The sequence below is a fragment of the Emys orbicularis genome, chromosome 22, assembly GCF_028017835.1.
Source record: "Emys orbicularis isolate rEmyOrb1 chromosome 22, rEmyOrb1.hap1, whole genome shotgun sequence".
Lineage (NCBI taxonomy): Eukaryota > Metazoa > Chordata > Testudines > Emydidae > Emys > Emys orbicularis.
Genome location: NC_088704.1, coordinates 9,361,434 through 9,389,422, shown reverse-complemented (window position 1 = coordinate 9,389,422; position 27,989 = coordinate 9,361,434). Strand labels below are relative to the sequence as shown.

The 27,989-nt window shown below is 50.0% G+C and overlaps 1 protein-coding gene across 1 annotated transcript; it reads right to left on the bottom strand.

Annotated features, from left to right (window-relative positions):
• Positions 1-11: 11 nt before the first annotated feature.
• CDA (cytidine deaminase) lies at positions 12-12,347 on the bottom strand. Its single transcript, XM_065421298.1, has 4 exons — positions 12,152-12,347; positions 7,254-7,365; positions 3,222-3,279; positions 12-125 (listed from the first exon to the last, which is right to left on the bottom strand). The coding sequence occupies exons 1-4, from the start codon at positions 12,345-12,347 to the stop codon at positions 12-14; spliced, it is 480 nt and encodes a 159-aa protein (XP_065277370.1).
• Between the last annotated feature and the right edge of the window lie 15,642 nt (positions 12,348-27,989).

The following is a 27,989-nucleotide window of genomic DNA, read 5'->3' as shown; positions in this document are numbered from 1 at the left end:
CCACATACTCTTCAGAACTTCTTCAGATCTTCTGGTCCAAATGACAGGGGCAGGAGCTCTTGAAGAGTCTTGACTATATAGGTCCCATCTGGTTTCGTCATGTAAATGTCCCAGTCTCTACTGAACTAGAAAAAGAGTCAAAGAGAACTGTCTGTGAATCGCACCTGTGCAGAACTGTTACTTGTTCATTGGTATTTACCCAATAGCGAAAAACAGTTAAATAAACCATAAGTAGAAACAATATGTGTGTTTTAAAAAAATGTGGTATCTGTCTAAGTGGCTGGCCATTCTTTTTATGTTTCATTGTCCCATATGATGGTCCTGCACTTCAACCCAGAGGTGGCTGCATTTCACGGGAAGGTGAAGCAATTACCCATCTTTTTATTGTATTATTTTTATAGTGCACAAAGGCCCTGATCCCGTGATCAAATGTGTCTTGTGCCCAGGTAGATCCAAATGCAGGATCAATGCCAAAGCATGCCCAGCGCTTTACAGATATGCAATAAGACAAAGTGACTGCCATGAAGAGCTTACTGTCGAAGGCCACGATCATGCAAACTATTCCTCATGGGTTGATCCCTGCACGACGGGGAGTCGGCTTTGTACAGGCTCAGGAATCTACCCACCCAGAACTTCAGGAGCAGAGGCTAAAACGCAGTCATAACGAGTCACATTCCTATAGCTAGCCTTGCAGAGAGTCATTTGCTAGACTATTTGCAGAAAGGGGGAGAGGGGTAAACACAGTTGAAGTAAATTCAATTAAAATGAGCATTCTGTTAACTTTTTTTTACTGCAGCAGGCAGCTGGCTCATTGCCCATTAGATTTTGCCATTGTTCTGTTCTGCATATTAACACTGGGCTATTTGGCTTGTGTTTGTTTTGTTTCACCAGCTTCCTTTTTCTTTATTCTTGTTGGGGTTTGTTTGTTTGCTTACCGCTTTTGTATTTTCCTAACATTAACCCTTTGCCTATTCAGACCCCTTTCTCTCCCCCTTCCTATCCTGAGCCTTCTGCCGTGTTTTGCACTAAGAGCTCCTTAACCCTCCTTCCAGCTCCCTGCCTGAAGTTCACATCTGCCTGCTTGTCCCACTTTAGCTCCTGGCAAGTTCCTAAAGCAACCTCTTCCTTGGGGCAAAGTTTGGAGGCCTTTATAGTATTAACACATTAATATGAAACTCTGAGCAACCTTTTAAAGCAGGGGTGGGCAAACTACGGCCCAGGGGCTGCATTCGGCCCTTCAGACGTTTTAATCTGGCCCTCGAGTTCCCACCGGGGAGCAGGGTCCAGGGCTTGCTCTGCTCCGGCGCTTGCTCCACTCTGCGCGTGCTGTGGCTCCATGCGGCTCCCGGAAGCTGCGGCACCTCCTCCCTCTGGCTCCTATGCATAGGGGCAGCCAGGGGGCTCTGCACACTGCCCCCACCCCAAGCGCCGTCCCTGCAGCTCCCATTGGCCAAGAACCATGGCCAATGGGAGCTGCAGGGGCGGCGCCTGCAGACAGGGCAGGGCGCTGAGCCGCCTGGCTGCGCCTCCGCATAGGAGCCGGAGGGGGGACATGCCGCTGCTTCCTGCTTCCGGGAGCTGCTTGAGGTAAGCACCGCCTGGAGCCTGCACCTCTGACCCCGTCCCACACCCCAACCCTCTGCCCCAGCCCTGATCCTCCTCCTGCCCGCCGAACCCCTTGGTCCCAGCCCGGAGCACCCTCCTGCACCCCCCAACTCCTCATCCCCAGCCCCACCAGCCGGAGCCTTCACCCCCGCACCCCAACCCCCTGCCCCAGCCCGGAGCCCCCTCCCGCACCCTGAACTCCTAATTTCTGGCCCCACCCCAGAGCCTGCACCCCCAGCTGGAGCCCTCACCCCCTCCCGGAGCCCTCACCCCCTCCCGCACCTCAACCCCCAATTTCATGGGCATTCATGGCCCACCATACAATTTCCATACCCAGATGTGACCCTTGGGACAAAAAGTTTGCCCACCCCTGTGTTAAATCCTCTACCAGTTTCTAGATTAGAGCCTGATACTTCATTTCTTGGAGATCCAAAACTGGCTTTAACCTCCAAAGGAAATTTCAGATGCATAAAGTATACGGGATCAGGCCCTCGGGGAACTTTACCTTTGAAATAATGCTGCTTATCCCTGTAGGGAATCTGCCATCAGTTAAACATTAGCCATTAAAGTTGTGCTGAAAACGTTACATGCAGCTTAGAGCCGTTTTGGTGCTATACCTGTTTGCTGCACATGCTCTAATAAATTTGTTAGTCTCTAAGGTGCCACAAGTACTCCTGTTATTTTTATGAAGAAAATGAAGCCGGTGGAGCTCCTAAGATCCTTGTGTTTCAAAATACTCCAGCATTCTACAGTAACGGTCCTAAATGCTGCAGGCTAAATCTTGAGCAGACTTCTGCAGATGGGCAGGGCCCAAATGCAGTGGAAATGTTGCATCCTCGCTGCATTTGCAGACTATGTAACACAGGGAGCCCCCATGTTGAACTCTGAAACCCTCCTGCATCTCTGCAGTCCACATGGCCTCAACCAGAAGGGGAGGAATGGATGCTTTGGTGGCATGGCTAATAGATTTCTGCAGAGCACCAGACCCTGTGCTTGAGGGGAGCACCAGTCCTTAGCTGATACTTCCCCCAGTATCCACAAACTGAGTGCCTAGAAAATCCCAAAATATATGCTGGGGCCAAGGATTCCTTGCCTCAGCTCTCGTGTTTCAGTGTATTTTCTCCTGACCAGAGCCCTTGCACTCAAGATTGGCTCCCTTTTCATGCTTTGGCCCTGTAGTAATACTATTGAGAGCTGTAGGGGCAAATCCGGCTCTAGCGTAAGCTGCACCGAAGCCACACCTATTTACACCAGAGCTGAACTTCCCTTCTGTTTCTGCCCTTGAAAACACACTGCGGTCAGCAATCTAGGGATTAATATTGTTTCCAAACTTGGAAGCCCTTGTTTACTGACCCCAGAGTTTCCCTCTCCTTTTGTCATTCTCGACATTCAAAACCTTCCCAGCTTGGTGCTGTGGGGTGCAGGAAGTGTGATGCCCACAATTTGGCACAGCTCAGAATGCTTCCTTACTCTGCAAATTTTTGAGCTCTGTCCCCTGACATTTCAGAGTGAGCATTGTGGGGTCTGAAAGAAACCAATGTTCTCAGCCAGGCAGGTGGGTGGGAATTAAAGCAGTTTAGTTTCAGCTGTTGAAAAAGAAAGCAAAAGTTGTTTACCTCTCTCATTACTTGTCTGCAGGCCCCACAGGGCACGATGAAGTCCTCTTCAGTGTTGCTATCGAAGGAGAATAGAATGCAGAGGTCAGTCTAGCTCATGATGGAAAATTATTATACAGTTAATGCATCAGATAAATAATGTTAATGCATCAAATAATAACAAACAGTAGTTAGTAAATAGCACTCCGATTGCTCTTTCTACCAATAAATCCCAACGTGTTTTGCAAAGGAGGGTCAAGATCATTGTCCCTATGTGACGGATGGGGAAACTGAGGAAAGGAGAGGTGAAGTGACTTGCTCAACTTCTCCCAGGGAGGTAGCTGTGACAGATATTGCAGCCCCATACAATATGGTTGGGGACCAGATTGTATTAAATCTATGAATGGTTTATGTATGATTGTGTTCTACTCCATGGGGAAGGGCTATCACAGCGCCTACAGGAACAAAAGACCACGGTGGTGGTGGGAGATTAAGGCAAGTCACTCTCTAGAAGTTCTTTAACATCAGTGAGGTACCACGCCTTGGCATAGTTTGCACATACTGGTTCAAGCTGGGTTTTCCAGAGACTGGCAGACAACGAAAGGACTTTTTGGTATAAAGGGGTGAGTTTGAACTGACACAGTGCTTGCCTTCTGATCCAGCAAATATACAGGACCAAAGGGGGCCCCACCCAGGCGGAAGGGTTGGAAATACTTGGGCCGGGTCTCATAGGACTGATGGGGGTGACTCCTGTTATATTTGGTGTGTGTTTAAATCTAATCATTGTTTTTATTATGGATTCTCTGTGGTGCTTTTACCTGAAGAATAAATGTGCTCAGTCTGTCAGGCATTATCTCCAGCCCTCAAATCATCTTTGTGGCTCTTTTCTGCATCCTCTCCAATTTTTCAACATATTTTTTTTAAATGTGGACACCAGAACTGGATGCTGTATTCCAGTATTGCTCTCACCAATGGCGTGTTCAGATAAATTCACCTCCCTCCTCCCACTCACTACTTCCTGGGCAGGGCCGGCTTTAAGCTGATTCGGCCGATTCCCTGGAATGGGGCCCCGTGCCTAAGAGGGCCCCGCAACGTCCGGGGCTGCCGGCGGAGCAGGAAAAAACAAACAAACAAAAAAAAAGCTGCGTCCTGCTTCTCCCCCCTCCCTCCAGCGCTTGCGCCGCCATACAGCTGATCAGCGCAAGCCTGGGAGGGAGCGGGAGGGATGAGGAGGAGGAATGCGGTGTGCTTGGGGAAGACACGGGGCCAGGGCGGGGATTTGGGGAGGGATCCAATGGGGCAGGGAGGGAGCGGGACCAGGGTGGGGATTTTGGGAGGGATCCAATGGGGCAGGGAGGGGGCGGAGTCGGGGCAGAGTTGGGGTGGGGGGGCGCGAGACAATTCGCGTCCCGGCGTGGGGCCCTGCACCTGCTAACGCCGGCCCTGTCCCCGGGTTATACATCCGAGGATGGCATTGGCCGTTTTTGCCACAGCTTCACACTGGGAGCTCATGCTGAGTTGCTTGTCCACCATGACTCCTTTTCAGAGTCACTGCTTTCCAGGATACAGTCCCCCATTCTATGGGTATGGCCTGTATTCCTTGTTCCCAGATGTAAAACTTGGCATCTGGTTGTATTAAAATGCGTTGAAAGCAGCTTGCATACCACTTTGTGTAAGGCAGGGGTTCTCAAACTCGGGGTTGGGACCCCTCAGGGGGTCACGAGGTTATTACACGGGGGGTCGTGAGCTGTCAGCCTCCACCCCAAACCCCGCTTTGCCTCCAGCATTTATAATGGGGTTAAATACGTAAAAAAGTGTTTTTAATTTATAAGGGGGGTCGCACTCAGGCTTGCTATGTGAAAGGGGTCACCAGTACAAAAGTTTGAGAACCACTCGTGTAAGGCGTCTTTCAATGGCTGATCATTCACTCAAACTTGCTAATCCGGGCGCTGGGTTCTGGAGACCTGCTTTGTTTTGGAATTACTCTGCAGCTACTATTGCAGTCTATAATCCTAGTGCCTTTCTCTCCAGGGTGGGAAAAGGACCACAGGATCCACATTGTGGTGGGTCTTCTGACCCTTCCCACCTCCCCAAGCCCACCATCTAACCTCCACTACACACCAGCACATGGAGTTGGGAGGCTCTATGGCAGGGCCGCCCAGAGGATTCAGGGGGCCTGGGGTCTTCGGCGGTGGGTCCCGGGGTGGAAGGACCCCCCGCCGCCGAATTGCCGCTGAAGACCCGGAGCGGAAGAAGCTCCGGGGGCCCGGGGCCCGCGAGAGTTTTCCGGGGCCCCTGGAGCGAGTGAAGGACCCCGCTCCAGGGGCCCTGAAAAACTCTTGTGGGGGCCCCTGTGGGGCCCGGGGCAAATTGCCCCACTTGCCCCCCCCTCTGGGCAGCCCTGCTCTATGGAGCTGGGCTCCACACTGCACAGGGTTCAGATCCTGGGAACGTTACAAGGCTGGGAAAATCCACTCCAGGCTTTTACTGCAGTAAATCCCCACAGATTTGTGAGTTTGGAGGGTTGAGGGCGGGAGGGTTGATGCCACATGGGCAGCAACTTTGTCCCTGATCATGACCCTGTCATGTCTTCCCAAAGCCCACAGAGGTTTCCGAGGAAAGGGGGGATGTTGCTGTTTCTGTGCATCTCATCCTCTTCTGTGTACATTGGCCATTCTGTGCTGGTATTTACTCCGTTTTCATCCCTTACTGGGAGAGCCCCATAGGGAAAGCACTGGCCCATCAGTTTGGACTTTACTAGGATTCTGACACCTGTGTATCTATCTCCAAGTATCTGAAAGGTGTTAAGATCAAGGAAGGCATGAGAATCATTTGGGAGGGAAGGGGGACATAAGACGGTATCACTAGGAGTAATGGGGTGAAGTGAAAGAATGGTGCATTTCAAATGAATATCAGGATCAGCTTTCTAACCGCAAAGTCTGTTAGGATGTGAAATACCCTCCTGAGGGAGGTATTGGAAGGCGTTTAAAAACAAGACTAGACGAAGCACTCAGGAGTACCTTGTAGCTAACCCTGCATAGGATGGACTACAGAACCATATAGCTTTTACTCCTTTCCAGTGTTGATGATCATTGTGCGTAGAAGACAAAGGATCTGCTCCTTAGCAAGCACCAGGTTAATATAAATATAGAAACCTGCTCATTATCCCTAGAAATATTCATGAACATTTGAAAGGAGAGACTAAAACAAAGCAAGGATGTCGGGTGATTGTTAAAATTCAAACCTACAATTTCTCTCTCTTCATTATCCCTTTTCATGAATGTGGCCCCTTTGTTCTGAATAAAATTAATTCCTTGGCTCTGGTTACTGACATGGATTATTCCCAAGTAGTATAATTTGACATCGCTTCTGCTTTTAGTCCATTAGCACAAAATGTTCTCAACAACTCCTCACTTGCTCTGTGTCAAACCGATAATTAGGAGCCTACAGTCACATCACAGTACAGAAGCTTACAGTAAGGACCAACTAAAATAGCAGCCTCCAGTTTTTGGCTGACCAATTTAAAAGTCGCAGCAAGGTTTCCAGGATGGTTGCGTTCAATCTTTAGTTAAAAGCCCACAGCTGATTTTTGCATCTCCTTTAGGTGCTCACTTGGGCCTGGATTGTGCAAACTGGACCCCTGTGCCCTGCTGAGTTCTGTGAGGTCCTGCACAGATCAGTTTGCGGGATCAGGGTCCCTCAAATGGTCCTACTCACTTCTGTGCGACTATTTGCATGAGTAATGGCTGGCAGGACCCAGACCTCAGTCTTAAAAGTGGTTGCAATGTAGTTTAATGATAATCTCGCAAAACAAAACTCTCTAATCACATTTTTCTCCCATTCTTCAAAGTTGATGCTGCAAAAATTAGGTAAAAGGGAGAACTCATTTTGAAAGGATGGCAATTGCCTCTTGCCACCACCCGGAGCTGTACGTGCCTGTGTGTTTAAAGCGAAGGAAGCAGAGAATTAGAGGAACAAAAGTGTTGCACAGTTTTCCGGTACAAGCACATTTTGAAATGATTCAAAGGGATGTGATTCAGAGCTCTCACTTACCTAGCAATGGCCATGGCTCTGAAATTCACGTACCCTTCTGATACGGCTTTTTGAATGGCAGTGCGTTCAGCACATACCCCCAGGGGGTAGCAGGCATTTTCTACATTGCAGCCTAAAGGAAGTACAGAGCACGTTGTTACTTTTCAAACTTGTCTGACAATAAATACAGTCTGACCTACTGATGTGGTGCCCTTCATCCAGGAGTGCTCTGCAACAGTGGTTCTCAAACTAGGGCCACCGCTTGTTCAGGGAAAGCCCCTGGCGGGCCGGGCCGGTTGGTTTGTCTGCTGCATCTGCAGGTTTGGCTGATCGCAGCTCCCAGTGGCCGCAGTTCGCCACTGCAGGCCAATGGAGGCTGTGGGAAGCGGTGGCTAGTACGTCCCTCAGCTCACGCCACTTCCTGCAGCTCCCATTGGCCTGGAGTGGCGAACCACGGCCAGTGGGAGCCCCGATCGGCCAAACCTGCGGATGCGGCAGGTAAACAAACCGGCCTGGCCCGCCAGGGGCTTTCCCTGCACAAGCGGCAGCCCTAGTTTGAGAACCACTGCTCTACAAGGTCATAGACAGGAATCACTGCACCCAGCACTGAGGTGGAGCATACACAGCAATGTGAGAGGAAGTGGAGAGCATGGTGTCCAGCTGAAATTGCAGATGGGATTTAGGGAGGCAGAATTATTCACGCTGCAAAACGGCTAGAACCCTATGGGCTGAACCGCCTAATTATGCCCCTAGTTATGCCCAGCTACGAGAGCACTGTATATCTGTATACATGTAAAGACAGAGTTGAGGGATAGGGTGCCAGTAGATGGCCCTCAAAAAATATGTAGCGGAATCGTTGAGTTTTGTGGGACCGATAATACTTTTTGTAGCACACTGCAAATGGTTTCTTTTGTGCAGCTCTTTACATTAGCTCTTAACATGCGCTAGTAAAACATAAATCAATATTTAAAATAAGGAATAATTAATGACATGGGACCTTTTAAGGCTATAGGCCAAATTCAGCATTGGTGTTAGCTGGCACAACTCCACTGAAGTCAGAGGAGTCATGCTCTTTAAGCATGCAGCGAATTTTGACCTTCAGAAGACAGCCCTGGGGTACCGCTACCACCACAACGGGGGGTGGGTATTGGACTGCCCCAGACAGAAGAATTCCACCCACTGAATCACCAGCACCACTTTTAACAGCACCCAGGATTCTGATTGCATGAAGAGAGGGAGCTGCTATCAGCAGAATCCTCCGTTCAATGGCATCCGATGGCGTTAGATCACCAGAGTCCCAAAGTTAAAGTGCATTTCAGTAGCTTTGGCCATTCAGTCTTTGTCTTTTTTCAGTATTTAATTGCCTCCTTAGATGACTGCTTTGTTATGGGGATGCAGGTGCAAGGTATTGTATACAGGGTTTGTTATTTTAAGTACTATATGGTCCTGAGACAGCAAAGCACTTAAGCACGTGCCTCATTTTAAGGAAGCAAGTAAAGTTCAGTATGTGCATAAATGTTTGCATGAGCTTGAGCCCTTCATTTTCATAAGCGATGAGCACCTGCTACTTCAGCTGAAATCAATGAGCCCTGCAGATGCTGAGCACCTCTGAAAAGTAGGTTGTAAATGCATACTGCAGGTTTGCTGATGAAAGGAAGGAACGAGATCCTAAAGGCACAATATCCAGACTCAAGGGCCAGATTTTTTTCCATTAGATAATTATTTGCAAATACATATGCAACGCCAACAGACCCCGGTCGTCGGCAGGCGGGATCGAACCTGGGACCTCTAGAGCTTAGTGCATGAGCTAAAAGTCAACTGACTCTTAGCTAAGGCTGTAGAGCAGACTCATTTAACTCGCTCTAAGTGGTCTCAGTGCCACTAGGTGGGACAAACACCACCCCCAGAAGGTGTGTGGGTTACACATATTTTTCATTATTCGCTTTGCTCTAACCATGAACCTTTAGAAAAGTAGGTAGGTCTGCCCCAGAGCCCTTCTGGCTCCTCTCAGAAAGTGAGGTGAAGTATCCTGGCTCTCTTCTTTTTCATTCTCAGGGGAGTGAAGTGGTGGTGCTGGGGTCTCCAAACCCATCTCTTTTTGACCCATTTCCTTCAACAGGCCCCTGTTTCTGATTGCACAGGGACCTGGGAAGAACACCCAAGGGCCATCCCCATCCAAGGCAAGATCTGGCATGTCTCCCACCCCCACAGCATTGTCTCTTTTATCACTATGACAAAGAGATGCCCTATAGTTCACTATCCTAAGAGGAAATCCCCGTCCGGCTCAGATGTCTCGACTCTGCCCAGGCACAGAGGAAACCGAGCCCAGAGGAAACCGAGCCCAGGTTTAGCCAGCATCACAGAGGACCTGTGACTCCAATGGGCTCTCCCAGCCCTGACTTGTTTTGCAGCAAAGATTTGAATGCAGTCCAGGAGCTCAGACGGCAGCCTTTTGTTGCTCAGCAAGGGAGAGCAATATGGCCCAGGCAGGCAGAGCAGAATGGCATAGTCAGTGCGACCTGCTCTGCCCCCAGAGAGATGCAAGATTGCCAACCTCAACCTTTCAAGAATCGTTACGATGATTTGCACTGCAATAGCACTTAGGAGCCCCAGTTACGGGCCAGGACCCCACTGTGACAGTGTCCCCTCATAAGGCTTTATGGAATATGCTTATGAATGTATATATGCCATAACTAGAATGTGTTTTATGCTACATGTGCCATGTAACATATCTATGTAAAGGTTGTGATCTACTGAATACATTCCTCCTATTTGTATGCATGTATCATTTTTGTACTTGAAGTTAGGAATATTGGCTGTCTACTTGCTTGATAGCCCTAGTAAAGCATTTGGCCAGCAGATTAAGTGCCCAATCAAGAACCACTTAAGCCAACAGTGAATTTGGAGACACCAATCCACATCGGAGATTTCCCAGGAATGTGGCTTGGCTGGTAAAAACTGAGTCATGCATGGACATGTGACTTGCCCATGTGACTCCAAAACTCCATCTTGGAGCTGGACTCTGCATAGGAGTAAGGAGGGGGTCTCCACCCACAAGAGAAAGTCTACTTAAACCCCTGGGAGACCCCTCCATTTTGTCTTCAGCTGGCTAAAGGGATAGCCTCTCCACCCCCAAGGATACCTGAAAGAAACTGGAACAAAGGACAGTAACTATAGGGGGTGTGAGTGATGGCTGGACCCAGACTAGCAGGAGACTAGTCTGTAAAAGGAAGCTTACTGGAACTGGGGAGGTTCTATTTGTATAGACTTGACATAGACTTGCGTGTTCTATTTTATTTTACTTGGTAATTCACTTTGTTCTGTCCGTTACTACTTGGAACCACTTAAATCCTAGTTTCTGTATTTAATAAAATCACTTTTTACTTATTAATTAACCCAAAGTATGTATTAATACCGGGGGGGGGGGCAAACAACTGTGCATATCTCTCTATCAGTGTTATAGAGGGCAAACAATTTATGAGTTTACCCTATATAAGCTTTATACAGGGTAAAATGGATTTATTTGGGGTTTAGACCCCATTGGGAGTTGGGCATCTGAGTGTTAAAGACAGGAACATTACTGTAAGCTGCATTCAGTTAAGTCTGCAGCTTTGGGGCACGTAATTCAGACCCTGGGTCTGTGTTGGAGCAGACGGGCGTGTCTGGCTCAACAAGACAGGGTGCTGGAGTCCTAAGCTGGCAGGGAAAGCAGGGGCAGAGGCAGTCTTGGCACATCAGTTGGCAGTTCCCAAGGAGGTTTCTGTGATCCAATCCACCACACCCACCCCACTAAGTGCTGTACAAACACAGAATGAAAAGGTGGTTTCTTCCTGAAAGCTTACATTCCACCAGACAAGAAATGGGTGGATATAGACAGACAGGGGAGTACCTGGAAACACAGGCAAAAATAATGACTCAGGCCCCCCCAGATTGGCTTGAAAATCATAAGATTCTAGCAGTAGCAGATGTGGGCTCATTTTCTTTGCTTTCTGTGTTTTTGAGCCTTGGGGGATCCCTTTTTCCAAAAACTTTTGTCTGCAGCCATGAAGGCTAGAAACTTACTATTACAAAAATGAAAGCTCAGGTTCTCTCATGTCTCGAGGAGCTGGGCTGTTGGAAACATAATGAAACTTACTTGTGGACCTTAGAAACTAACAAATTTATTTGGGCATGCTCGGGGGTTGCATGCCCAAATAAATTTGTTAGTCTCTAAGGTGCCACAAGGACTCCTAGTTCTTTTTGCTGTTACAGACCAACACGGCTACCACTCTGAAACCTGTCATCATGAGACTTGTAATAGAATCCCAAGGTCTGGCAATACTGGTGAGTATGCCGTCATTTTCGTAGCCCGTGGCCACAGGTGGGGGCACAAACAAGATGGAAGCAAGGGGCTTCCCGGTTTAGTTTCCTCTTGCTAGTCCAAGGCTGGAGGAGGAAGGCAGGCCATTGACAGAAACCGGAACCAGAGACGGATTATAAATTGTGACCCAGTTTGGAAAGGACGGCCCAAATCCAAACCACCTTACAGCCGAGTGAGGCCAGTGCCACATCTCGGGGAAGCAAAGGATGACGACATGAAGAATACAGGACAAGTTTCCTGCACAACATTTTGCTCATGTTGCTATCAAACAGTCTCTGCCTTTTCAGGGAGCCCTGACTATAGCTCAGTGGTTTGAGCATTGACCTACTAAACCCAAGGTTGTGAGTTCAATCCTTGAGGGGGCCATTTAGGCATCTGGGGATTGGTCCTGTTTTGAGCAGGGGGAGGGGGTTGGACTAGATGACCTCCTGAGGTCCCTTCCAACCCTATGATTCTATGACTCCGGTGCCTCTACTTCATCAGAGTCACTGGAGGGCATAGGGCCCAGCTCTTCAGAAGCTGAGGTGTTACCGTTTGGGGGAGCGCTGTCCTTACTTACCAGAGAAGATCTTCCCATCACAAGTCAGTAGTGCTGCTCCCACTGGGAAGTGACTATACGGACAGTAAGCAGATTTCTTAGCTTCCTTGCAGACGTGCAACAGGAGTTGAATTTGCTCATGTCCCACGGGGGAGGCTGTTGAATTGGTGATGTTCTGATGATTCCCCCTGGAACAGTCGTACTGCACCTGGGCCATGGTTACACTCACGGGTATCTGCAGGACTTCTTCTCTTTACAACTGCAGCAAGTGAGGGGGAAAACAGGTGTGAGCAAGAGGAAGTGCCAGTCTCCGCTTCTGAAGATAGTATGTGTGTGTGTGTGAGTTAGACTGACTCACCGTGTATATGTGGTGGACGTGCCAGTGAGTGGAGGATTTGCGTGTGTCTTCCTTGTGAGCGTATGTGTTGCAATTCGGTTCTCTCACTCTCATCCTCTGTCAGTGGCTCAAGATTTTCCTGTGTTACGTAGTCCTCTAGCTCAGGAGTCTAACAGTCAGCTCAGCTCTAAGTGCGCGTGAGCGTTCCCAGACCTGGCTGCATTCCCCCTCTGAGTGTGTGTAGGACAGGGTGGATTCATGGGCAGCCTGTGAGGCGTGCTCTAAGTTTTCACCAGTATCTCTGCACTGGTCTGCGCGCTGTCTCCATGAGATGTGTCCAGAGCAATTCAGTGCACCTGATCTCTCTCTCTCTCTCTCTTCTGCCTCTCCTCTCTCTGCAATGGAGCTGTCCTTCTCCACCCCGGACAGTCTGTCTCCCCGCTGCCGTACCTCTGTGGGAGCAAGCTGGGGCTGAGGATGAGCATGTACCTTTGGTAGGACTCTGCTTGAAAAGGAGCTTTCAGGGAAGGAGCCGTCCCATGACAATGCAGCAACAAAGAAGCAACAGGCTCCAGTTTGGAGGGCTCTGCATTTCATCCTCACAGTGACAGGCTTCCCACACGATTGGCTAAAGCCTGCAATGCCCTGACCGCCTGGCTCTGATTGGCTCTGCATTAGCAAAAGCAGCTTCCACCCTCTGTGGTCCGAGCTGATTCTCAAAGTGCCTTTCGGCTAGTGGAACCGCTGGAGAGCTGTCAGCAAGCGCCACCCACTTTCTGCCCAGCTCTGCAGCTCCCCTGTCCTTTCAGTGCGTCAGGCTGGGGCATTTTGCCAGGAGGTGAATTGGCATTGGGAGGAAATTCAGGAGGCGCAGAGGAAAATCTGCAAGGAAATACCAGGACTACAGAAACAACAGCGAGGAGTCCTTGTGGCACCTTAGAGACAAACACATTTATTTGGGCGTAAGCTTTCGTGGGCTAGTACCCACTTTGTTAGTCTCTAAGGTGCCACAAGGACTCCTCGTTGTTTTTGCTGATACAGACTAACACGGCTACTCCTCTGAAACAGGACTACAGACACTCAGTGACAAACCTGAGCTGATAGTGAGAGATAGGTAGGCCAGGGGCGCTGGAGCAATGTGTATAGTGGGGGTGCTAAGAGCCTTTGAATCAAACTGTAAACCCTGTATAGAACGGAAACCACTTCAAGCCAGGGGTGCAGCAACACCCCCAGTTCCAGCACCTATGAAGACTTGGAAGGATTTACATTTTGATCAGTAAATGTCAATTTCACCATAAACACACAAACCCATGAAATAATATTTCCATCAATAATCATCTAATATGTACAAATAGGCAAAGTAAGAAAAATGCTGCTTGAGAACGTATTAGGGTTTGATTTCAGGATATTTACTTTGTATATTTTGACATGTGAGGTTGTCAGATTGTGTCTAATGCAGGGGTAGGCAACCTAAGGCGGCACACGAGCTGATTTTCAGTGGCACTCACACTGCCCGGGTCCTGGCCACCTGTCCCGGGGGCTCTGCATTTTAATTTAATTTTAAATGAAGCTTCTTAAACATTTTTAAAACCTTATTTACAATAATAGGTTAGTTATATATTATAGACTTCTAGAAAGAGACCTTCTAAAAATGTTAAAATGAATTACTGGCACACGAAACCTTAAATCAGAGTGAATAAATGAAGACTCCGTGCACCACTTCTGAAAGGTTGCCCACTTCTGGTCTAACGGTTATAAAGGTTTGACTTTTTGAATCTCGGTGTCTGCTGCCATTAAATAATTAATATCTGATCTCCCCTATTATCTGGCGCCCCCCCACCCACCCATAATTTCCCACCACTGTGAAAATTTAAATGGAAAAAAATGCTTAAAAATAATTGATATTATCCATCGAAATGATAAAAAAATAAAAATCGAATTCTGCCAAGCCTAGAGATAGGGCACGTTTGCCAAGTGTTCGGTACCCAAACTGAGGCAAGGTTTTCAAGAGTGCTCAGGACTCAGCACTTACCCCTGCACTGAGCTCTTTGAAATATTGGTCGTTAGGGCCCAATTATCACACGTGCCGAGAACCCACAACTCCTACGGAAATCACAGGGAGATTCAAGTGCTCAGCAGCTCTGTGACTCTAGGCTAACGTTTCTCGCATGCGGCCACCAGGGGCTTTTTGTGTGGCCACAACACCCTCCTGGGCGGTGATGGGGGAGGCGGGGGTACAAAGCATCGGCCTCTTCTCCTCCCTCCTTGTTGCTTCTGGATGTGGCGCCCTGCACCACCTCTGGAGAGAGGTGGGGCACAATGCTGCAGGAGCAAGGTGAGTTCTTGACCCACGTTGGGGGGGACAGGGTTTGGGCGGCAGTCTCCAGTGGTGGGACTTCAGGATCCTGGCCATGCGGCCCCGGGCTCCAACCACAGGGCAGCGGGTACTGACCTACTTTGCTCTGGCCACATGGCCCTGGCCTTCAGCGGCGGGGCTTCAGACTCCAGCCCCTGGTTCTGGCTGCATGGCAGCAGGCGCTGGCTCCAGCCGCGCAGTGGCAGGTGCTGGCTACAGGCGCTGACCCCAACCCCGGCCACAGGGCAGCGGGCTCCAAGCACGGGGCTCTGGCCACGGGGCAGAAGGTGCTGACCTCTGGCTCCAGCCACGGAGCTTAGTCGGCCTCTGGTCCCCAGTTCTGGCTACGCAGTGGCAGGCACCAACCCACTTCTCCGGCCATGTGGCCCCAGCCCCTGGCACTGATCCCCAGCTGCCCAGCAGCAGGTGCCGACCCACAGCTCTGTTCCTGGGCTCTGGCTACACGGTGGTGGGAGCTGGCCCTGGATGCCAACCCCTGGCCGCGCAGCAGCAAGCGCTGACTCCAGCCACGCAGTGGCGGGCGCTGACTCCTGACTCCAGCCACGCACTCCTGGGCTCCGGCACCCAGCTCCGGGTTCTGGCTGTGAGCACTGAGCCCCAGCCCTGGCTGCATGGCAGCAGCCACCTGGCTCTGGCCACCCACCCCCATCGCCCCTGTGTCCATCCAGGCCCCCGCTGCCTCCCACAGCCCGATATCCAAAACACCCTCCCCTCCCAGGACCCTGCTGTCTTCTTGGCCTCTCATCCATCCCCCCCATTGTCCCGGGCCCCCACTGCCTCTCCCAGTCCCGCATCCATCCCACCTTCCCCTCTGGCCCCTGCTGCCTCTCCCTTCGGCCCCCCCATCCAGGGCTTAATGGGTTCTGGGGTTTGCTGAGAAAAGTGATATTAAGAAACATGCAAGTATCACTTTTCACAGCAGACTTACTAGCTATCTGTGAAAAGTGATCCTTGTATGTTTGTTAATAACACTTTTCATAGCCTCCCAGGTAGCTACTAAGTGTGCTGTGATATTAACAAATATACAAATATCACTTTTCATAGCAAGCCCCTGGACCCACTAAGCCCTGGATATGTGTGTGTAGAGGGAAATGGGGTGGGGGGGGAGCTGAAGGGGAAGTCAGCATTATTTTTGTTATTGAATCTGCTAAAAAACCCTACAAATATACATTACAATGATTTGGATGTGCATCTGTGCATATTTAATTGTCCTTCCTAAAGTTAATTAAGTATATTAGGGGAAAAGTATCAGTGCAGCCACCATGAGTTGGTGGCCGCACTCTGAGGCCACCAAAACATTTGTTGCGAGAACCCCTGCTCTAGGCCTTCAAAGTAGACTGGATAAAGCACTGGAAAATAGACTGCGTCTTGCATTCGCCAATGGGGGGTAGAGGAGTTGACAACTTACACAGTATTTGGCTTCTAGGAATGATCAGAAGTGCTGAGCACCTACAACTAGGAATCTGGCCCCCAAATTAAAAAATCCTTCGGAGAGAAAGATTCACAGGTGCTGCTAGCCAGATCTGGGGCCCAAGAGCCAGTCGGAATTCAGTGGAACTCAGGCAATGAAAGCAGCTGTTTTTGCCAAAACGCTACACCCATAAACTGGCTATCAGCTTATGGGTGTCACTTTTTTGGTAAAAACTGCAGTGCTCAGCCGGGCATGCCCTGAAAGATGCTATGGTTAAATATTTCTGTGACCTTAAAGGACTCCATCCCACAGACCTGACCTTGGGTTCTTCTTCCTCGAATGAATAACCCTGACAATTCAATGAATGTCTGGGGGCAGGGGCTCTACCCAGGCCCCTATGAACAAGCATGGTGGCATCTGACATCCCATTGTGCTTGCTACTCTGATATAAGTGGCTAGACAGGGTGCATATTGGGTGAGGGGAAGGGGAATAATTTGGCTGCTTGGGAGGCAGCGTGGGAAGGTCAGGTCATAGGACTGGGATGAACCTCAGGCTGGGGAATTTTCTGTGTACTTTGTGGTTATAAACACTAACCCTGGAGGAAGACACCTTGCTGACTGCAGCTGTTTTCCTGCTGAATCATTCTGCCAACTTACCCTGTGCATGAGGAGACAACTCTCTCTCACTAGACTGTCCCTCAGCTAGGCCATCCGGGGGATTTACAGGCAAAGATGAATATCTAAATAACAAGTACAGGGGCTACTGTACTGGTTGTGCTATTCCAGCTGCTATTTATTCGGTTAAAAATGACTCCCCGTCCTCTCCATTAAAGCTAGGGAGACTTCTGATTCATGATGATAAATACACTCATTTTCTCTGAAAGGTTCCGTACAGAGCAGACAGTCATTCTCTTCCTGCTTGGCATTTAGCTGGATGGTTACTTTTAATGATCGCATTTTGCCCAGGCTAAACCCAGGAAAGGCAAGTTAGCTCCAAAATGCAGCTTTAACCAGTTATTGCGGTTGTTATGATCCGTCGTGTTGCAGGGCTGCCTACCAGCTCCAGCTGGGATCAGAACCCTCTTGGTGCTAGGTGCTGCACAAACCCCCAACCCAATTTTCCACTGAAAAGGGGTTAGGTCAGGGGTGGGCAAACTACGGCCCGGGAGCCACATCTGGCCCTCCAGACGTTTTAATCCAGCCCTCAAGCTCCCGCCGGGGAACGGGGTCGGGGGCTTGCCCCACTCCACGTGGCTCCCAGAAGAAGCGGCATGTCCCCCGTCTGGCTCCTACGCATAGGGGCAGCCAGGAGGCGCCGCACGCTGCCCCCGCCCCAAGCGCCACCCCTGCAGCTCCCATTGGCCGGGAACCACAGCCAATGGGAGTTGCAGAAGTGGTGCCTGCGGATGGGGCAGCGCGCAGAGCTTCCTGGCCACATCTCCTTGTAGGAGCTGGAGGGGGGACATGCCACTACTTCTGGGAGCTGCTTGAGGTAAGCGCCCCCCAGAGCCTGTATCCCTGATCCCCTCCCATGCCACAACCCCTGCCCCAGCCCTGATTCCCCTCGGTCCCAGCCTGGAGCACCTCCTGCACCCCCAACCCCTCATCCCCAGCCCCACCCCAGAGCCCGCACCCCAAGCCCTCACTCCCCCTGCGCCCCAACCCCCAATTTCATGAGCATTCATGGCCTGCCATACACTTTCCACACCCAGATGTGGCCCTCGGGCCAAAAAGTTTGCCCACCCCTGGGTTAGATGGAAAATTTTCAACCAGCCCTATAAGAAAACACTCTCTGCCCTTAGAAATGTACCATTTAACTAGACAAGAGAGAGAAAAGGTGGGGGTGGGAGGGGAAAACCATGGAACAGAGGGTGGACGTGACTTACTCAAGGTCATGCAGCAAGGCAGAGGCACACCAAGACTAGCAGCCTGGCTCCCAGCGTAGTGCTGTACCCAGGGGAGAGCATTGCCTCTTCGAAGACAGCGGTTCGGTTTTAGGTAAAAAAAATGTACACGGAAAGTATCTGTTTTCCTAGACATTTTTTTAAAAATTTTCATCAGAAAATTGAAAATTTCCTGGCCAAACACTGAACAATTTCTGTTGGTTTTATTTTTTTATTAAAAGTCAAAATTTTCCACTGAAAGCTTTGATGAAAGCAATTTTTTGTTCTGTTTTGATTGAAATTCTGTGCAGAATTTTTTCCCCAACCAGCTCTAATCCCTTGCTGTGTGTTTGTGCAGCAGCTGGAAGATATTACCTCACCCACCTTGTCTCTCTAGGATACTAGGGGCTCTGTCCTGCAGCCAGCAGGACGGACTCTGATAGAAACTCACTCTCACCTGATCCCTTAGGCATTCTTTCAGATTCGCTCGTGCCAGGGGTTTACTCCCTTGTCACACACTCGTCTGTGGCAGTGGAGCCCTGCGTGCGACACCAGGGTCCTTTACCATGGGAAAGTCGGTGCTCGGACTCTGATGCAGGCTCGGGTAGAGGGGGCTGAGCTGGGGGAATCTCTTGCTGAAGGCCCAGTGCCTGTAATAATTAACCAACAGGATCAAGAGCATTATGGGTAACCCAAGTGACAGGTAAAATGAACAGGTGTGTCAGTTAAGAGCAGAATAAGTTCCCCCTTCCCCGTGAAAAAGCCCCTCAAGAACCTTCCCTGGAATCTCCTAATAAACCCAAACCAACTTCTGCCCGCCTTGGGCTTGGCCTTTCATGTCTCTTAAATCCCTTTTGCTGTTCCTCCACTGAGCTTTCTCCTGGAAGTCCGGATTGTGCCCTTTTATCAGGGCTTGCCATTGCAGCCTGCTTCACTCCCAGCCACTGCTCTATGCCTCCCTTGGTTGCTTGCCAACCTTCTCTACTCCGGCTGGGCTCCCAGCTGGTCTATTGGCTTTCTCTCATCCCAGAGAGTGACTGCAGACTCTCTCCTTGCCTGCTGCCCTCTTCTGCTCTCAACTTCCTCAGTTTATAGTCCTCTACCAGCTCCTTCTCTGCTGAACTTCACCCTGCCTCTCCCAGTAGGTCCACTGGCTTCCCACATTACCCTTTTGGAGCTTGTGTGGAGCACACACCCATCATCACACTGCTGTATGACTGGTGTTGCCACACTCTGTGGGGAGCTGTGTCCAACCTGCCTTGGCTGACACACATCTCCTGGAAGCATTCAGTTCACCTGCTATTGCCCCTGACTGGAGAAGCTTGTCATCACCCACTGCTGGTTATAGACCCTGTTCCATGCCGCAGTGAGTCAAACGCTGTGGCTGGATAATTTCACAGCCACTGATAACATTCGCTTTTATGGACGGTGAGATATTCCTATCTCACGGAATCAAATCTCATGTTCCAAGGCTTCTGCTGATTACCTGAGAGTCAGGAAAGGTGTTTCTCCCTCTAGCCACAGCATTGTACCGCTGGCTAACTGCATTGTGGGAAAGTTTCCAGTTCACCTCCTAACAGCATTTAGGGATTGGTCACTGCCAAGGGGTAGCTACCGGACTAGGTGGGTCACTGGCTGGATCTGTGAGGCCAAATCTATCCTATGTTCCTATTGCCAGGGGGACATTGCTTTACATTCGGTCTCCCTGTGAGGAATGGCACGGTCCAAAGAGGAACACAAAGTATGTTCTGAGGACAACATGTGTCAAGAGGCTTTTACTTGTACAGGAGTGGTGCCCGCTGTCCTTCCTAGTGCAGGGGGGCGCTGCTGCTGCTGCTGCTGCATGACAACGAACTGTGTCTTGTCTCCGGCTGGGACGCTGCGGCACTTCTGCTCACAGAAACGTTCTGCTTCATGCTACCAGGGTCACACTATTCCCTGGTCCACAGGATCCTTTCTGCAGGTGTGAGAGAGAGGGAGGGAGAAACACGAGAAAGAAGAACCAGGACCAGGGGTGCCGGAAGGAGGGCCAGGGGGCTTAGCCCTCCCACTTTTTACCAGCTGTAAGGGTGAGCAACAGGAGGGAGGGGGCGGAGAGGAGGGAGCGAGGTCTTGGGGGGGAAGAGGCAGCAAGGGGGCGGGGCCTCAGGGGAATGGGCGGTATGGGGGCAGGGCCTCGGGGGGAAGGGGCGGGGCCGCAGTTCATGCACCAGTGGCCCCCACCCACTTTTAGAGAGCAGCTGCCACTCCTGACCAGGACCCTGTGACTTAGGGTCACCAAGAGGCATGGTCTGATCTCCTTTCAGGGATACAGTCCCATGTTGTGTTTATGGCCTGATACTGCGAAGTGCTGAGCATGTCCTGTGACATCCTGAGACTCCCACCCACGGCAGTGGCTCCCGCTCAGCACTTCCCAGGATGAAGCCCCTTTTTAAAAGCTAATTTCCTGCTGAAATTCAAGTCACATTTTATCACCAACTTTCTTAGAGCTGGAATTAGCCCAGGAAGAGAACGGTTAAAACCTTCTCTCCCCCATTTCACTCATGTCAGGAGAGATTATAGGAGAACGTTAACACCCCCGACCTTCACGATGTACTCCCGTTCTGTTCCAGGCCTTGGTGGGCTGTATGTTGCCGCTGCACATCTCCGCAGCGGAAGGACCCTGTCTGTGTTCTTGTGGAGCAAGCTAAATAAAAGGAAAGGGGAATTTTTTTAAAGGTAGTTTGCAAAACTGGAGCCTAGAGTCACCTAACCTAAAGGCTGCGCACCCACCAGCCTTTAATCTGGCTCAATTTATGGTACAATAATCCAGGTCCCATTCCAAGGGTCAAAACTGCGAATCAGTTAAACATTAAAGAGCTAGGTCCTGTCTGGAATTTACTCAGAGACTCAACATCTAGTATCACAAAATTCTGCCCAGCCTGGAAATCATGGAATAAATTGCACAGATTATTTATTAAGAATCACATCTGCAGATAATTCATACTCAGACAACTAGATCCTCGGGAAGTGTAAATCAATTGCCTATGCATATTTACAGCAGCTGAGGGGGTCTGGTCCTTAGCATCTGTAAGAACTCACAGATGATCTGTTAGGGTAATTTCATCCTGGAGATCTTGCATAAGCAGAAAATATTTAATGGATCGACATGGGGCTATAAAATACCATGCAGAATTAGAACAAGCCCCTCTCTCTTTGAAAACTACTTTGAGCTGTGTATCTGTCATTACCAATTTAAAATGCACATAGATTTAATGTAACAAAGGTGCTTGGTAATTAGACTTTCATATTCTATTTAAGTCACCTGTGTTAGAAAACGTATATATCTGCTTTCTTGTAATTTTTCATGTGTAAATACACTGATCACAAGATACTGAAAGCTGGAATGCCACCGTACCCCAAGATTTCCAGTTAATACAAATAGCTGAATGAATTAATTCAGTTAATGCAGATGGCAGCGTTGTCTAGTGGTCAGGGCACAGCTCTGGGAGACAAGACTTCTGGATTCTATTCGTGGCTCTGCCAGTGACTCTCAGAGAAATCCTGGCCAAGTTTCTCAACCTCGTTCCTCATCCATCCGTGAAATGACGTTAATAAGACAAAATTGTATGAAAGTTAAACATTTGAACCTCCTTGGGGCAGGGGCAGTCTTTTGTTCTGTGTTTTCACAGTGCCTAGCACTATGGGGTCCTGATCCAGGAGTGGGGCACTCCTAGAGGCTTTCCCAATACAATGAATAAGTAAATAATAATAATAATTAACTTACCTACTTCATGGGCGTGTTGTGAGGCTGGGAAAGTGTACTGAGTTCTTTGGATCTACTGAACAGTATTATTGTCTAGAGCGGTGTTTCTCAACAACCGGTCTGTGGATCGGCGCTGATCCCTGAGATCTCCCTGACACAGTTTAGGAAGGCAGCAAGCTGGTCCCTGGTATCAAAAAGGTTGCGAAACGCTGGTTTAGAGGAATGCATGCGGAATGAATCTGTGGGAGTCCCAGTGAACCACTAGATGGTGCATTCGAGTAACTGTATTTTGGATTCCATGATTTTTGATCTACAGATGAAAGCCACGCTAGGGAGTTTGAGTCTGGCATGTGGCTAAGCCATGTCTAGATTTTTTTGTTAACTATCTGTGGTCCAAATGTTGGATGCTTGTTTGTTAAAATGTGCCACAGAAGCCTCCAAAGGGCGGGACAGACAAATTTCAGAGAAGGAAAGTTGCAGGGGGATAGGGCTGTTTTGTTTAACGGATTGTTTCCTTAATCTCATAGCCAAGTGTCATATGTAATGAATAAAATCAGACAGCCGAGGGAGATGGGAGCTGCATGCTAAGGTTTGACCCAGTACAGGGCGGTGGGGCAGGCATCAGAGAGCCCCTGTGGGTGATGGGCAGACCAGGATAAATGAGGACATCCAGGATCAAATGGAAGCGACAGTGGGAGCAAACGATTCTGATTTGCAGCAAGACCCTGCTGGGGAGGAGTGCACAGGGGCATGCGAAGCAATTTGCTCTCATTGTTCTTTAATTATGTCACATTGTCTTCCCTTTATCTTACTGCAGGAGCCTAATTCACTGTTAATTAAGAGACTGTTTTCCAGCTGCTGGAGACTGTCCCACTTCCTTGGTATATTTGATAGTTGAGTCCAGCTTGCTTTCCTTCTGTATTTTTGCTTTCTTCCTTGGGGGGAATTACTGAATTGCCTGGGAGAGGCTCGCTAGCCTTCCAGGTTGACCTGAGCCCAGTGTGACCAGAGGTCCCAATTTTATAGGGACAGTCTCGATATTCGGGGCTTTTTCTTATATAGGCACCTATTACCCCCCACATCTGTCCCAATTTTTCACCCTTGCTATCTGGTCACCCTATCTGGGCCTGGCCCAAACCCCGAGATTTTAACACCCTCAAACTTTGCTTCCCGGTCCAATCAGAATTTGCAAATGGTGCCTGAGTTGTCATAATGGGCTGAATGAAAACCTCGGGTCGAAGCGGAACATTCCCAGATTTTGGGGGCACTAGACACCCGTCTCTGGATCCAAATGAGAATCACGGGCCCATCTTCATTTGCAGGGTGTAACTGTCAGCACTGACAGCTGTGTCCGGTAACAGTTGTTTTATAAACTCTTTGGAAAGAAGGTGGTAAAAAGAGCATTCAATGAAAACACCAAGAAGAGACGCAGATCATTGCTTCTTGACCCTCCCTTTTTTTAAACACTCAGGAAAGGTTGGCTTGACAGCCCTGGAGTCTGAAACCCGCTCTCCACGGAACAATTATTGGCATGCCCAGTGGCAGTACCAGCTCCTCCCACAATGCCCCACTTATGTACCTCCACCCTGCCATGGAGGAGTCGCCCTCAAGGCACGAGAGGGAAGCAAAGTCGATCCTAGGGATCTGCCAATAGCGCGGTTGTACGTGGTTCCCGTGTGCCGCTCATGGGTCCCTCTTGGTATCTGATGCCTTTGGGCCGAGACCGGGGGCATTAAAGTCAGCTTTTCATTTTAATACAGAAAGGTTGAAGGAATGCGGGCAATGGAAGCCTGGGAGCCTGTGATGCAGGGGATTGATGAATCCAGCACCTGCCGCACGGGAGAGTAGGCCAGTCCTCGGCATGGTGCATTCAGCTGCGGGTTTCTCTGCTGTGCTGCCAACAAGGGGCCACAACCCTGTGGATACTTGTCAGGTTGGGACTAGGCGGAGAGGCCAAACACGTTTCATAAACGGCTGTCAGAGGAGGACTGTCAGCCACGATTGACAGAGGCAAGCTACGAATCAGTGTCCAAGTGGCTGGTCCCAGGATATTAGAGAGAGCAGGTGAGTGAAGTCTTATCTTTTATTGGATCAAGCTGGTCTCTATCACCAACAGACGTGGGTCCAATAAAACCTATGGCCTCCCCACCTGGTCTCTCTAAGACCCCTCCTCTCGCAGATGGGACCTCCCTGGTTTCCTTAAGTGCCTGAGTGCACAAGGCGGCTGAACAGAACACCCAGTAAAGACACGGGGCGGGGCGCGGGGATACTGCCTTTATGGATCCAGGACTGTGGCTCCCAGCCCGGGAGGCAGTTAACAAAGCAATGTTCTGTCCCCCCAGCCAGAGAGACTCAACTCCATGACACCAGGTGACTCAGCAAACAGTCCTCAGGGGTTCATTGCCCTGCTGAGGGATACCTGGACACAGTACAGGCCCTGTGTACAGGTGAGTGGCTGATGAGGGCATACAAGATACCGGTTACCGCCCTCACTGTCACAGACCTTGAAAGGTGAGACAGCCCAGGTGTGCCCGTGTGGCTGAGGGAGGAGGCCTGTTGTGAATCCTAGGGACACCCTGTTGTCTCTGAGCAGCCTGTGTCGCTGCACAGGAGGAAGCTGTTACTACACCACTGGGAGGCTGCTTTGTGTTTCAACAGCATGATCTATTTTAGACACCACTTAGAAGTGCCTGTCTTCAGAGGGTGGTTCTCTTCTCCCTGAGGACCCCGAGACTCATCCCCACACTCCTCCCTGGGCTTCCATGTCTTCTCCCCTAACATTTTCATGACTGTACCTCTCCACACCTTTCTTCTCTTCAGTTCTGAACCCTGGACGGGGGTGGGGGGGTGGGAGGGGGGGGGCTGCAGTGCAGACTTCACGCTTTGTAGCCACCAAGCAAAACTGGTGCATTCCTATCCGATGCCTTTCTTCTGCAGCTGTGCCCGCATTCCCTAGAAGTGCCCTGATCCAGGGCTGCAGCGCCACCCTTCCTGCAGCCCCCATTGGCCTGGAGCGGCGAACCACGGCCACTGGGAGCCGCGATCGGCCGAACCTGCAGACGCGGCAGGTACACAAACCGGCCCGCCAGGGGCTTTCCCTGAACAAGCGGCAGCCCAAGTTTGAGAACCACTGCCCTAATCCCTCTGGCTAACAGCCTGGGCTGGTCAACTCCTGGGAACAGTCTTTCTTTTGTGAGATTCCCGACATTGCCAGATATCAGCTGCTGTGGTCCAAGTCTTGGGTGGATTCTTAGTTGATTTGAACGGCTTCCTCCATCCCTAGTAGGAATATGAAATATTTGGCAAGGGTATGTAACCACTGCTATCTTGGCCGACGCACCAGAAATTGAATTGGGGACCTCCAGATCTAAAAGCCATAAACTGCTACAGCTTGAGCTGAAAAATCTCAGGTTCCCTAGCTGGGCTGTCGTGGACTCATCCTCTATGGATCGGGCACAGAGCGGGGACCTGTAACTCACGTTCAGCAGTGCATCACGGGCACAGCCTGTGAGAGGGGCGACGCTGCCCAGGGAATTATTCCATCTTTCTCCTAGCCAATCAATGCCAGTATGAATAATACAAAGGAGCGACTACTTTCGTGCCTCTTGTATCGATCGCCCCTGCTGTAACGAGGGGCCTCTGAATAACCCAGAGTTTTCCTGCTAACTGATATCCCCAAGTTTATTTAGCCAAGGAGAGGATTTATCGATCGAGTGACTTCGAGATTTTTTTAAAACGCAGAGCCATAAAAAAGCTTTTTCTAAATTAAACTGGAGCCAGAGACACACAGAGCAAGGAGGGGCTGGGGGGCTGCTGGTCACGACTTTTTAGCAGTTCAGTCCAGCTTGCAGTGAGGGGAATGTTAAAGCATTGGCGCTCTCAAGGTTGAATCTGAGCATTTTGCTTCTTGGTTTCATGTCTGTTGCCTTGGAGTCACTAAGATAGAAAGCTGATGTTTTCTCACAGGCTTGCCTCCTAGTCCCCTTCCCTTTTTTGAAGGGATAACAAACCCCCCCTGAATAGGGGCTCAGCTGCCTTGGGAATGCGTGTGGGTTTTTGCCTTCCATTTTATCCTAGGTACCTCTGTCCCCCTCCCCCTTTTCAAGTTAAGGGGCTGCTGTTGAAAAGGCTGAGTCTCTTATTCCATCTTTTCATTAATGGTTTGGATAATGGAGTGGATAATTGCAGATGACACCAAGCTGGGAGGGGTTTGCAATCCCTTTGGAGGACAGGATTAGAATTCAAAATGACCTTGAAAAAAATCGGAGAATTGGTCTGAAATCAACAATATGAAATTAAATGAAGATAAGTAACAAAGTACTTCACTTAGGAAGGAAAAATCAAACGCACAACTACAAAACGGGGAAGAACTGGCTAAGTGACAGTACTGCTGGAAAGGATCTGGGGTTACAGTGGATCAAAAATTGAATGAGAGTCAACAATGTGATGCAGTTGAGAAAAAGGCTAATACCATTGTGGGGTGTATTCACATGAGTGTCATATGAAAGACACCGGAGGCAATTGTCCCACTATACTCCAGGGCCGCCCAGAGGGGGGGGGGCAAGTGGGGCAATTTGCCCCAAGCCCCGGGTCCTGCAGGGGCCCCCACGAGAGTTTTCAGGGGCCCCCGCAGGCCCCGGGTCCTGCAGGGGCCCCCACGAGAGTTTTCATGGGCCTCCACAAGAGTTTTCGGTGGGTCCTTCAGTGCCACTGAACACACCCGGAGCGAGTTAAGGACCCGCTGCCGAAGACCCGGAGCTTCTTCCGCTCCGGGTCTTCGGCAGCAGTTCAGCGGCGAGGGCTTCTTCCGCTCCGGGTCTTCGGCGGCAGTTCAGCGGCGAGGGCTTCTTCCGCTCCGGGTCTTCGGCGGCAGTTCGGCGGCGAGGGCTCCTTCTGCTCCGGGTCTTTGGCGGCGGGTCCTTCACTCTCTCTGGGACCCGCCGCCGAAGTGCCCCGAAGACCCGGAGCAGAAGGACCTCCGCCGCCGAAGACCCCAGGCCCCCTGAATCCTCTGGGCGGCCCTGCTATACTCGGCACTGGTGAGGCCTGAGCTAGAGAGAGTCCAAAGGGGAGCAATAAAGGCCTAGAAAACCTGACTGCTGAGGAAAGGTTAAAAACTGGGCATGTTTAGTCTTGAGAAAAGAAGACTGAGGTGGAGACCTGCTAACACTCTTCAAGTACGTGAAGGGCTGTTACAAAGAGGACAATGATCAATTGTTCTCCATGTCCACTGAAGGTAGGACAAGAAGTAACGGGCTTCGTTTGCAGCAAGGGAGATATAGGTTAGATATTAAGAAAATCTTTCTAACTCTAAGGATAATTAAGCTGTGGAATAAGCTTCCAACGGAAGTTGTGGGATCCCCATCACTGGAGGTTAAGAACAGGTTGGACAAACAGCTGTCAGGGATGGTCTAGGTTTACTTGGTCTTGCCTCAATGCAGGGGGCTGGACTTGATGACTTCTTGAGGTCCCTTCCAGCCCTATATTTTAATGATATATCTTAAGGGGCATGGGATAGCCTGAGTTCAGCAAGTCACCCCCTTAGCTCCAACTTAAAGGAAGAATCCTCTAATGGAGGTCAACCAGAGACTAGAATCCTACGCCCTCCCCTAAATCCAGCAGCCTGACTCTGGCAATAAGTATCCCCCGATACCGATCTATAATCCACAGCCACACACTGCAGCCTGACATAAATCAGAGCAACCCTCAGGCTGCCCTGACACGGTACTGAGAGACCAGCCCTGCACAGAGCAACACAGAGACCAAAAGAGTGCAATAAGACACCTTCACTCACTCACCCCTGACTTGTGCTCTTTGCATTGGGCCATGCTCCAGGATCCAGCACTTATGTAGTTGCACATGTGTGTGCATGGATTCAGTCTGTCTAGTGATTTCTAACATCTACATAGTGGAAAAAGAGAAACTGTCTACTCAAAATTTCATCAGACCACTTTCATACAGTGCAAAATTGGAGCAACTTTGCAGACATTTCCTCAGCTCAAAGGAAGGCCCCCGAGGAGTCTCTCTGGCTGACCTAAATACAGACAGCGCCGCCCCATGCCTTCCGGAGCACAAATTTGCTTAAGGGGGAAGTGACTGACTCACA